The following is an 11858-nucleotide window of genomic DNA, read 5'->3' as shown; positions in this document are numbered from 1 at the left end:
AAAATGTTGCCCTAATATCAATCATTTATCTGCTTCATCAATTTAGTGTTGGTCATAGAAATTAATGGTGTATTTCTCTTCATGGGAAGCTTCAATAGATTTTGGTTTTTATGCTTATTCCACTCTATGGTTAGAGTTTAGGGTTGCATTGTGAAAAGTATTTTTTAAATTTTTTTAATCTAATTTTATATTTGTTATTGACACTTTTCAAATATTCCTTTTTACCCAACTTCCAATATTATAATTCTTTTACTCTCTAATTTTAAAATAGATTGTGTCATTAATGCTTTGTTTCTAATAATACTAGCTTATATATATATATATATATATATATATATATATATAGAGAGAGAGAGAGAGAGAGAGAGAGAGAGAGAGAGAGAGAGAGAGAGAGAGAGAGAGAGAGAGAGAGGATATATCCTTCTTGAGGTGTCTATTACAACAAAAGAAATTTATGAATATAATTAAAATAAACACCTCAAAAAAATATCTTTTAGCAAATACACACACACAAGCTAATCCTATAATAAACAAAAGAATCGTGGCAATGTGTGTAGGTGTGCGTGCTACTTTTGAGCTGAATTTGGAAAGGTTCTGCAACTTCTTTTGGAAGTTGAAACTGATTTTTTATTCATCTTGAATGTTTAATGAAAGATAATAAAATATAGTTCAAATAGATTTTAGGGGAAAATACCTAGTAGTCACCTGTGCTAACTTTTTGCACCTAACCTAAATCATAAGTCAGATATTGTTTATTTTTTTAGTGTACCTTCATAGGTGAGTGAAGTACTTAAAGCTGAGTTTTTGACTTTTGCGTATTCGCAGATCTCTCTGTAAGGATCACGGAGCACAAAGTGTTTAAAAAGTATCATTTCAAAACACTTAGCTCGATACCCACATTGATCATGCACCAATAGTCACTCACTAAAAAATGTCAATACTTGGGGCTCAATGTCCTAGTTTTCTTTGGTGCACAAATGGACCACTCACCAACTAAAAATGTTAAAAAATGATCGACTATTAATACATGAGTGGTCGACTATTAGTACATGTTTTCATTTTTTGGACTCTTCCAAAAGTAATAATTAATAGATATCTATAACTAAAACCATAATAATAATTGAATCTTTTGCCCTAGAAATTTTTTTTTGCCTCTAACCTATAAGGGAGAGGGAGAGCTAAATTTGGAAAGGGCTTTTGGAAGTCCAAACTAAATATAAGTCAAATAGAATTTAGAAAACCTTTTCACCACCTATAAAGGGAGGGCACTGGCTAATCTTCAGACAAAATGCACCAAAGGCCAAAAAAAAGTCAAACATGATTCTTTTTAAGATTCATGAAAACAAAGTGAAATTTTCTCAAAAAAATTGTTGTTTCAATCACAAAATATACAGACCATGAAGATCAAATGTTGAAAATTTCAAAAGAAATTATTGTGTTTTTTATCTTTTTTTAAAAATTTAGTCAATGGTGCAATTTGTAGAGAGGATAACCGCATCCTAAAAAGAGAAGGAGAACTGAATTTGAAAAGGGCTTTTGGAAGTCCAAACTAAATAGAAATCAAATAGAATTTAGAAAACTTTTTCACGTCTCTCTTTCGATTGTGGAGGGATGACACTAATTAGATATGGATGGGATAAGAAACTTATGCATCAAAGAATCGGACTTGAAGAAGAGATTCAATGGGAACAGTGCCCTCGTAATTTTATTGTAATCAAATGTACGAGTCCGAATATGTCCTGCCAATACAAAAGAATCTTTCGTTCCCCTGACCGCATACCAAGCATAATGGCCTTCAAATGAGATAAAAGGCCTGGCAAGCTTGGTGATATTTGAAGTTGTCAGGTGTACACATTAGGGCAGATGAAGGTTAAAGTTGCCACCTTGAATTGTTGCAATGTACTGGTTTCTAGTAAAGAGAAATCTTGGAAATAATTTATCATATGGGTATCCAGAGTACTGCAATTTTTTAAGTTGGAGTCTAGACACATGAAATGCTGTGTGCGTGATCCTCTGGTTTTAATCTTGCTAATTTTAATTCCTTAAAAGGAAACAAGACAAACTGAGACTATTTAACGGAGAAATTGCACCACATTTGCAGTACTAAGCAAATCTGATGCCCAACTTTATTTCAATTTGTTGAACATGATGTGTGGGGCACCAATTGTTTAGATAATTATATAAGCCACAGAAAAGCAGAGGAAAATGACAAAGAATGCGAGACTTTTTGCATTCAAAGAATATTCAGAGCATGTTGCTGTTTTGTCCTACTTCACAGTTCACACACGATATTCTAAACTGCCTTTGTATCTTTTTCAAGTCATGGGCGTCTCCCACTATACTCCCACTATACGCTAATTGTGTTTTTAAATTGTTCAACACTGCTGGCAAGTACAGTTCAGATAAGATATCTTGAATTCATGAGCACCCAATTCACATAGCATTTCCCAGAAGTGAATAGACTGACATTTTCATTCATTCATGCCAATGGCTACCATCACTTTTTTGTTTAGACTTATTTGCATTTGTATGAAAGTAGTGCTTCTACTCTCACTTGCTGAGCCCAAAACTACGGAGATTTCCAAGCCTGAACAAGCTCAAGGATTCACCATTTTCTATGGACAAGAATACAAGTACAAAGTTGTGGAGAACTTCTTCAGCAATACGGGCTATATTCTTCTAGAGGTGCAAATGACTTGATTTGAGATTGATGGATTATATGCTTCATACAATGTGTTCTTTATATTCATGTTTCTGGGTGAGATTGTGTGTGAATTTATCAGCATCAACATTTCGGACCATACTCAATGATCCATCATCAGGATGAGAGCACTAAGATCAATAATCCATCATCATCACATTCTTAGTTCTCCCATTCTAATGATGGATCATTGAGTATGATTTGAAATGTTGGTGCTGATAAACTCAGACACAATCTTACGGAGAAGCATGAATATAATACCATAGATTGTGAAAATATGTTATCATTGATGTGTTCTTTTTTTTCGTGTCTTTTTTATGTGCAATGGTGTATCAGGATTCGTCCAAAATGCCAAGTAGAAATAGTACCCAATGTACTGCCAAGCTCAAATCATTTACAGCACCCTTTGCAAACTATTCAGTTGACAACACCAAGGTTCCAGGTGACTACACTTGTTTTCTAATGCTATCATTAGGAAAAAAAAAATTTGATGGGCAAGAGGCAGAAGTCAAGATTAATTATTATTACTTATTGTAATTAATTATTACTATATGTTAATTATTAGTATATGTTAAGCTTGAGTAGACTCGAACCCAAGACTTTCCAAATAAGAAGCTCACAATTTATCGTTATGAACTCTTACCTCCAAAAGTAAATAACTACATCTTGATGATTAGAGATTCTCTAAAACTGATAGACACATTTAGTCTGTTCTTCTAATTGGTACAATTTGGTTTATCGGTCTAATTAGTATTCTTTGATTGCAAACTTCTTTCCTCTGGTGAACTTCGCAGTGTCATTTCTGGAGGTAAGTAAAATAATGTTATAAGCAATGAGATTTGGTTTATGATAGAGTGATGTTCATTTTTAGCTGAATATACTGAACTGATGCAGAGTTTTTGCAGTTACTAGGTGTACTAGTTAAGTTGAAAGGCGTAACATCAGAATCCACATCTTCTCCATGCCTGATGAAGTACATCGCCGATGGTGATGTTCAACAAATACATCAAGAAGACCCAAAGCAGATTTCACAATTTTCCGCATTTCTAACTTCATCTTCAGTTGCGAAACAGAAATGCAATTATATTAGTGTTGATGCTTTCAAGGAACTAAAACCATTGCAGGTAAAAACCCCATCTAATCAAATGGCCAGTGCATGATCTTCATTAGAATGAGTTCAATAGCTCGTGATATTTATCAAGATTCTGGGGTTTAGGCTATATAGAAAAAGTTAGGGTTTGGGCTTTATAGAGAAAATAAGGGCTTTCCAGTTTTTTCAACATGTTTTGTTAACTTGTGTTGATGGATCTGGAAGTGTGATCCGAAATATTGATACTAAAACACATACACAGTGGAATCCAGAAACAAAAGTATTAAATATTGACTACTGATGAAATATGTTTTGAAGCATTGCATAGCGTGCAGAATGGATAAAGTATGTGGCAGCACTGATGGACTATGAAGGCAGGGCTAATACCATATTTAAAATGGTAAGTTTGCTTGTTTTTAATTAACTAGTGCTCTTCTGAAATGTTAAATTAAATTTATGTACTTATCCCAGAGAATTGGATGCTCTTCATCAGCAAAAGGCTATCTATTCATCATAGTTTGTAAACTCACTTGACTTAGTATAAGAATGTTGAATGAATTCTGATTAAAAGCTAATCTCATGTAGGTGGAGGAGAATTATATGTGTTTAAGTGCATTGGCAATGAATGCTTCCACAAAGCCAACTGTTGCATGGATGACATTTGATAAGGTGCCAATTTAGTTCCTAGAACTCAAAGGAAAGGCCAAAGTTTAGATTAGTTATTGTAATTTGTTGCAATTAATTACTTTTGTGTGTTAAGTTTGAATAGACTCGAATTCAAAACCTCTTATATGGGAGGCTCACAAATTACCGTTGTATTGTAGGCTCTTGCCTTAAAGAAATTGATTTCTTCCTTAATAGTAGCTGGCTGAAAACTTTTTCAAAAATATGTTGATAATATATATATTGATTGCATGTGTTCTTTCATATTTGCAGGAAACTTGGTCCTTTTCTAATTCGACATACAAATTGCAGGTTTTTCCTTTTTTCCCTGTAATCATGGCTTTCAAATCTATCAGACAGAGTAAACACATATGGCAAGCTTCCTTTGGTTTGAAAAGAAATGCAATTATGACACCCAATTTACCTCTAGTTTTTCCTGTCCTGAAAAATCTAAGTTTAATCAAACAAAAGACAAGCGGGCACCTACTATCCATCACTTATGAATGACAGTAAATTTGAATTGGGTGAATTACAGTATGTTTTAGATGCTGGCGGCTCAAATCTGGATGATTCAGTCTACATAAACAAATTTAACATGTCATTACCATCCGATGTAGAAACCTTCCACTGCATTCTATCTGTAAGTGTGTTTTCTACTAATATTAAGATGCATTTTGTATCATTTAACTTTTCTAAGTGTAAATTAATCTTGGCAGATTTCCACAATCCATTTGAAATGCAAATTTTTGTTTCTAAATTTAATTGTGTATGTTTTTTAGTATCAACGTTTCAGATCACATTCCATGATCTATCAATAGGATGAGAGAATGCAAAAATAGAATAGTTTCATTCTTGCATTCTCTGGAATAGTTCCATTCTTGCATTTTCTCATCATGATGATGGATCCAAGATCACTGAGTGTGATCTGAAACGTAATTCCATTCTTACATTCTCTCATCCTGATGATGGATCACAGAATGTAATCTGAATCATTGATACTAAAAAACATACACAATCAAATTCAGAAACAAAAATTTGCTTTTTAACTGTAACTCTATTTATGTATTATCGACACTAAACATTAACTTCCCTTTGTGTATTGATTTAGGACCTAGATATTGTCATAGATGAGAGCTGTGGAGGAGTACCATCAAATTACACATTATCAACATTCATTGAAAATGCTCTTATTTCTGAGAATGATAATTTTTCATTCATAGCTAATCAGAGTGTGTGGAGATATGATAAGCAAATCGGCAGCTCTTGTACCATTAGTAATGGTAAGAACTAAAATCTTTTACCCTTCACAACTTACAGTCCGAGACTAGGCCAATTTTCTATTAATGATGATGAATCATGCAGTTTGATCTGAATTGTCGAAAGAGAAAATTTATACGTTGAAATTCTATAATCACAAAGAACAAGATACTCATTTTGACAGAGTTGCATTTCTAAAGTTTACTGTAAAGTTGTTTGTATTCAAGACATGTATATTGCTCGTGATATTGCTATCAGGATTCAACCGTGTAGTTTTTGAGTTAAACTCATTGACCCATGTTTCATGAGTAGTGGTTCACATAAACCCATCTCTCATGAGAACAAATGGAACACTTAGCACTCATTGGATCTAGGTGATATTCGTAGAGATGAAGCACCTAGACTTCTTGGGAACTCACCCATCCCAATACTACTCCAGCTCGAGCACGCTCACTACAGAGTTCCTCCATGCTTAAACCCACTCTGTTTGCAACCCCATTTGCAAAAACCTTCACCAAGTGTTGTGCCTTATGAACCATTCATTAGAAAGCCCCATAAGCTCATCATATGCCTAGAAAAACTTCCTTTCTCTTACAAAATAAATAACTTAATAGGATCAGATAAAGATGATTCTAAGTGGTTACTCTGATTCATCTGCAGATTGGTTTGATGGTGCTGTTTCACAACCTCAGATAGTGCTCGGAGATCTCATTCAGGCTTTGCATTCTCAAACCAATTACACTACATTTTTCTTAAGAAATATTGCAAAGGTTGGTGTAGATTCATAACATGATAAATACAGGATTTATCAAAATGTTGGTAACAAATGTGTGTCATCATTTATGCAGGGTGACGAATTAATGCCAGCAAGCAGTGATAAGTGCACACATAACATATCTTCTCCTTTGGAACCCACATTGGTACCTTGCAATGGTCTTATGATTGGATAACATACGTGATGAATAAGAAAAGCTTTTTAGCAATTTCCATCTTCTTTGGAGTCTGTAAATTTTCATGGTGATATTATCATGTAAACATACTTTCTTTCCATTGCTTTCCGTAGTCAAGGGAAGAAAGAAATCCTGAATCATATAAGTAATGATTCCTGCTAAAATTTAGCAATTTTGCAACTAAAAGTAATTCTATGGTTTTAGCCTAATAGACAAGTATTCCTGCCTTTGAGTAAATTAGGAGAGAATTAAAGGTGATGCTAATTCATCCTGTAAGTAAAATGAAACACTAATTAAAAGGAAAAAAAAAACTCTATTTTCCTTTTGTTGTACTTACAATGTTATTTTGTAAAAGTGGAATGGTTTATTGCATAGATCTTATTTTTATTATTTGTTTTCATCCGCATTCTAGCTATTGTAAAGTAAAACAAGATAGTCCAGGAGTAGCATCTTTTCCTTAAGCCTGGGCTACTGCTTAAATTTCATTTGAACTAGACAGAAAAGCATGTTACAGAATCTATGAAGCAAGTAAATATTTTGGAATAGTTATACCAATGCCGCATCCCAATTTCCTCATTTTAAAAGCATTCAAGAGTGGGGCGACATAAATATATAGAAGGATTCACCAAATGTTTGGAAAACGCCGTCTGAAACATCGAAGACATTCCATGAGTTAATTTCAGACCATTTCTGCTGGTAAACAGATTCGTCACTTAGAAAATATACGATTTAGTCTAATGGAGTGTGTGGCAAATCAATTTCTCCAACAGTTGAATAGGTCTTTGATATCCGGCCTTCCTCTGCATTTAGAGGGGCAGCTCCTTTGTAAAATAAAATTTAGATTTTTCAATAAAGATGATTAGAACTTAGAATATAAAAAGAAAACCATTGATAGCGAATACACCACATGACTTCAATGTTTCCATAAAATCAATGTAAATTGTTAATGAAAGCAATCAAGAACTATGTTTGAGAGCTGTTACTGACACAATGCTAATTCAGCAATTCATGAATACTGACACCATACCATGAAAATACTTGTATAGATGAATCAACACTTCAACAATTCAGATTCATTTGAAAAAAGAACGCTAAATGTACTTTCTTTTATTTCTTAGCACTAAGAATGTAAGAAATGACTAATTACCACTTTTCAAAAATTGCCTTGTTATCAACACATAAGTGTTCCCTGTCTCCAATTTGGCGTAGACGCATTGCAAGAATGATTATTAATATCTTTAGCTTTCTCACCATCCGATTTGTATTCTAGAAAGTTTATGGAAGAGTTCCCAATAGTAGGTTCTATTGCATCTTCAGGGGCCACATATTCTTCTATTTTCTTCGTCGTCAAATGCATTTACATGAATCTAGCCATCTCGGGACAACTTGCACCATCATGATCTATCATCAGGTGGAAATCACATGTAGCAGCTTGAGTACTGGATGATGTGGGATGCTCAATGGCTAATCTTGGTGTTGGCTGGGGTAGCCATTTAGATTGTTTGTTTAGTTGATATGGCATTTAATTCTTCCTTGGAATATCTTGATACAAAAGCAGATGATTGTGGGGCAATTGCTTCTTGATTTGTAATACATCATTAGCCAATTTATGATATAAAGGGTCAGTGGTAGTGATAGGAGCTTGCTGACCTTTTCCTTTTTGTAGATCACAACTCCATTTACTTGAACTCAAGTCATCCTCCACCTCGATGGCTAAAGTTTGTGTGGCTGCTAGCCCTTCGTAATTGAAAGCTTACATCAGAAGGCTGAGCGTTGATGAAGAAGGTCATTTGATTTTCTTTAGTGAGTCTTTTGTTGATAGGAATGCGGTTTACCATTTGATTAAAACGAGCAATGAATTCTCGCATTGGTTCATGAATTTTCTTCTTCATTTCAGTTAACTAGGAAAGAAGTAAATGTTCATCCTCAACAGTTTTAAATCTCCTCTCGAAAGCTTGAATCAAGGTTGCCCATGAAGTCACTGATCCCACTGGCAGTTGACCAAACCATTCAATCGTGGCTTCTGTGAGTGTTTCAACAAAAAGACAAACATAAACATCATCATGTTGGATTGCAAGAACCCCACTTGTCGTAAAAAAGGCACTAATGTGTTGATCAATAGTGAATTTTTTGTCACCAGAAAACTTAGGAAGAATTTTTTGAGAGCCAACAAACATGTCATGTAATTGGTTCCCTAAAGCTAAAGGACTGATAGTAGCTCCCCATGGGACTAGTGGTTGTGGTGCTTGTTGTGCCATGGCTAGGAGAATGGTGTTCGAAGGTTGCAAGTTGATGGCTAGGGGTACAAGGGTACGTGGTAGGATCAAAGCTTGAAAGGCCGCAAGAGAAACAGTAGCCTTGGGTGGTGAAGATGGCCTACTAACAGACTTAACCTTCCTCTTCTTCTTAGGAGTAACCGACTTGAAATCTAACTTTCGAAGGGCTTCAAAATCTTTGTCTAGCAAACCCTTTTGTCTGTCCACTCAGGTGTATGGTTTGTTAGCCAATTTATTGGTTATTATTTACTTGCCCTTGAATGTGACCAAGATTATGCTTGTTTCTTCTTGGGATAACAACTATTCTTTCAACGACACAATGTTTTGGCCAATGGGAGCTCTTCGCAAGATTTTTCTGAATTCTTCTTCTTCTTCAAGAACTTAATTTACTTGATGATATTGTTGGGCACTTCATCTACACCTCCAGGCTAGAGTGTTAAAATCTAAATAATATCTTCTTGGGTGTCTTGGAAGCCAAGGTTCGGTTATAGAACTGGAAACACATTCTGATGTGGCAATACAATCTTGCTTCATTACAGGTGACTGATTAGTCTTTCTCATTCAGTCTCCCCAAAAGAGTTGCCAAAAATGTATTGGTAAATAGATTTATCACCTAGAAAATACGCAATTTAGCCCAATGGAGTGTGTGACAAATCAATTTCTCCAACAATTGGATAGGCCCTTGATATCTGGCCTTCCTCTATGTTTAAAGAGGCAGCTCCCTCTTAAAATAAAATTTTGATTTTTCAATAAAGATGATTAGAACTTAGAATATAAAAAGAAAACCATTGATAGCGAATGCACCACATGACTTCAATGTTTCTATAAAATAAATGTAAACTGTTAATGAAAGCAATCAAGAACTACATTTGAGAGCTATCACTGACACAATGCTAATTCAACAATTCATGAATACTCACACCATACCATGAAAATACTCATACTGATGAATCAACACTTCAACAATCCAGATTCATTAGAAAAGAGAATGCCAAATGTACTTTCCTTTATTTCTTAGCACCAAGAATGTAATAAATGATTGATTACAAGAACAACAATTGTACACACTTTCCAAAAATTGCCTTGTTATCAACACATAAGTGTTCCTTGTCTCCAATTTGGTATAGACACATTGCAAGAATGATTATTAATATCTTCAGCTTTCTCACCATTAGATTTGTATTCTAGAAATTTTATGGAAGAGGTCCCAATAGTAGGTTCTGTTGCATCTTCAAGGGCCCCATATTCTTCTATTTTCTCCTTCGTCAAATGCATTTGTATGAATCTGGCCATCTCGGGACAACTTGCACCATCATGATCTGTCGTCAAGTGGAAATCACACATAGCAACTTGATTACTAGATGACGTAGGACGCTCGATGGCTAATCTTGGTTGGTTGGGGTAACCATTTAGATTGTTTGTTCTGCTGATACGACATATAATTCCTCCTTGGAATATCTTGATACAAAGGCGAAGGATTATGGGGCAACTGCTTCTTGATTTGTAACACATCATTAGCCAATTTTTGATATAAAGGGTCAGTGGTAGTAATAGGAGCTTGCTGACCTTTTCCTTTTTGTAGATCACAACTCCATTTACCTAAACTGTGCAAGTCATCCTCCACCTTGATGCCTAAAGTTTGCGTGACTGCTAGGTTAGGAGCTCTTGCCCTTTGTATTTGAAAGCTTACATCAGCACTCAACCTTTTGACACCCAAAAAGATATTATAAAGGGTCAGTGGTAGTAATAGGAGCTTGCTGACCTTTTCCTTTTTGTAGATCACAACTCCATTTACCTAAACTGTGCAAGTCATCCTTCACCTTGATGCCTAAAGTTTGCGTGACTGCTAGGTTAGGAGCTCTTGCCCTTTGTATTTGAAAGCTTACATCAACACTCAACCTTTTGACACCCAAAAAGATATTATCTCAGACTTGAACACTCTAGCTTGGAGGTGTAGACGAAGTGGCCAACAATATTATCAAGTAAATCAAGTTCTTGAAGAAGAAGAAGAAGAAGAATTTGGGGAAATCTTGCGAAGAGCTCCTGTTGGCCAAAATGTTGTAGTTGTTGAAAGAATAGTTGTTATCCTAAGAAGAAACAAGCAAAGTCTTGGTCACATTCAAGGGCAAGCAAATAATAACCAATAAACTGGCTAATAAACCATACACCCTAGTGGATAGACAAAAGGGTCTGCTAGATGAAGATTTTGAAGCCCTTCGGAAGCTAGATTTCAAGCTAATTACTCCTAAAAAGAAGAGGAAGGTTAAGTCTGTTAGTAGGCCATCTTCACCACCCAAGGCTACTATTTCTCCTATGGCCTTTCAAGCTTTGATCCTACTAGGTAACCTTGTACCCCTAGCTATCAACTTGCAACCTTTGAACATCATTCTCCCAGCCATGGCACAACAAGCATAGCAACCACTAGTCCCATGGGGAGCTGCTATTGGTCCTTTAGCTTTAGGGAACCAATTACATGACATGCCCATTGGCTCCCAAAAAAATCTTCCTAAGTTTTTTGGTGACAGAAAAGTCACAACTGATCAACACATTAGTGCCTTTTTTATAGCAAATGGGGTTCTTGCAATCCAACATGAAGATGTTTTTGTTCGTCTTTTTGTTGAAACACTCACAAAAGCCATGGCTAAATGGTTTGGTCAGCTGCTAGCTAGATCAGTGACTTTATGGGAAACCTTGATTCAAGCTTTCGAGAGGAGATTTAAAATTGTCAAAGACAAACATTTACTTCTCTCCTAGTTAACTCAAATGTAGAAGGAAATTCATGAACCAATGTGAGAATTCATTGCTCGTTTTAATCATATGGTAAACTGCATTCCCGTCAACAAAAGACCTACTAAATAAAATCAAATGACCTTCTTCATCAGTGCTCAACCTTCTGATGTAAGCTTTCAAATACAAAGGGT

At 35.2% G+C, this 11858-nt stretch overlaps 1 protein-coding gene across 2 annotated transcripts; it reads left to right on the top strand.

Moving 5' to 3' along the window:
- Nucleotides 1-2349: 2349 nt before the first annotated feature.
- LOC149562791 (uncharacterized) lies at nt 2350-6993 on the top strand. 2 transcript variants are annotated; one of them, XM_089826242.1, is made up of 11 exons: nt 2350-2685; nt 3038-3143; nt 3496-3509; nt 3607-3825; nt 4120-4191; nt 4377-4460; nt 4728-4766; nt 4990-5094; nt 5563-5734; nt 6372-6481; nt 6560-6847. In XM_089826242.1, exons 1-11 carry the CDS (start codon nt 2482-2484, stop codon nt 6659-6661), a joined length of 1227 nt encoding a protein of 408 aa, XP_089682368.1. In that variant the 5' UTR covers nt 2350-2481; the 3' UTR covers nt 6662-6847. The 2 variants fall into 2 exon arrangements, with proteins under 2 accessions (XP_089682368.1, XP_089682369.1); XM_089826243.1 differs by lacking the exon at nt 3496-3509 and having other exon boundaries at nt 2369-2685; nt 3596-3825; nt 6560-6993.
- Nucleotides 6994-11858: the final 4865 nt, after the last annotated feature.

This window comes from Cupressus sempervirens, chromosome 4 (assembly GCF_028749045.1).
Source record: "Cupressus sempervirens isolate cs-2001-9-10 chromosome 4, ASM2874904v1, whole genome shotgun sequence".
Classification (NCBI taxonomy): Eukaryota; Viridiplantae; Streptophyta; class Pinopsida; order Cupressales; family Cupressaceae; genus Cupressus; species Cupressus sempervirens.
The sequence above is the reverse complement of the archived record's forward strand: the minus strand, read 5'-3'. Positions and strand labels throughout refer to the sequence as shown.

Bases quoted from the DNA above. Each gene is read 5' to 3' on its own strand.
- LOC149562791 (XM_089826242.1), top strand. From the start codon at position 2,482: ATGCCAATGGCTACCATCACTTTTTTGTTTAGACTTATTTGCATTTGT. The intron at 3,826-4,119 runs GTAAAAACCCCA...AGCATTGCATAG, and splicing joins AGGAACTAAAACCATTGCAG to CGTGCAGAATGGATAAAGTA. The intron at 4,192-4,376 runs GTAAGTTTGCTT...AATCTCATGTAG, and splicing joins CTAATACCATATTTAAAATG to GTGGAGGAGAATTATATGTG.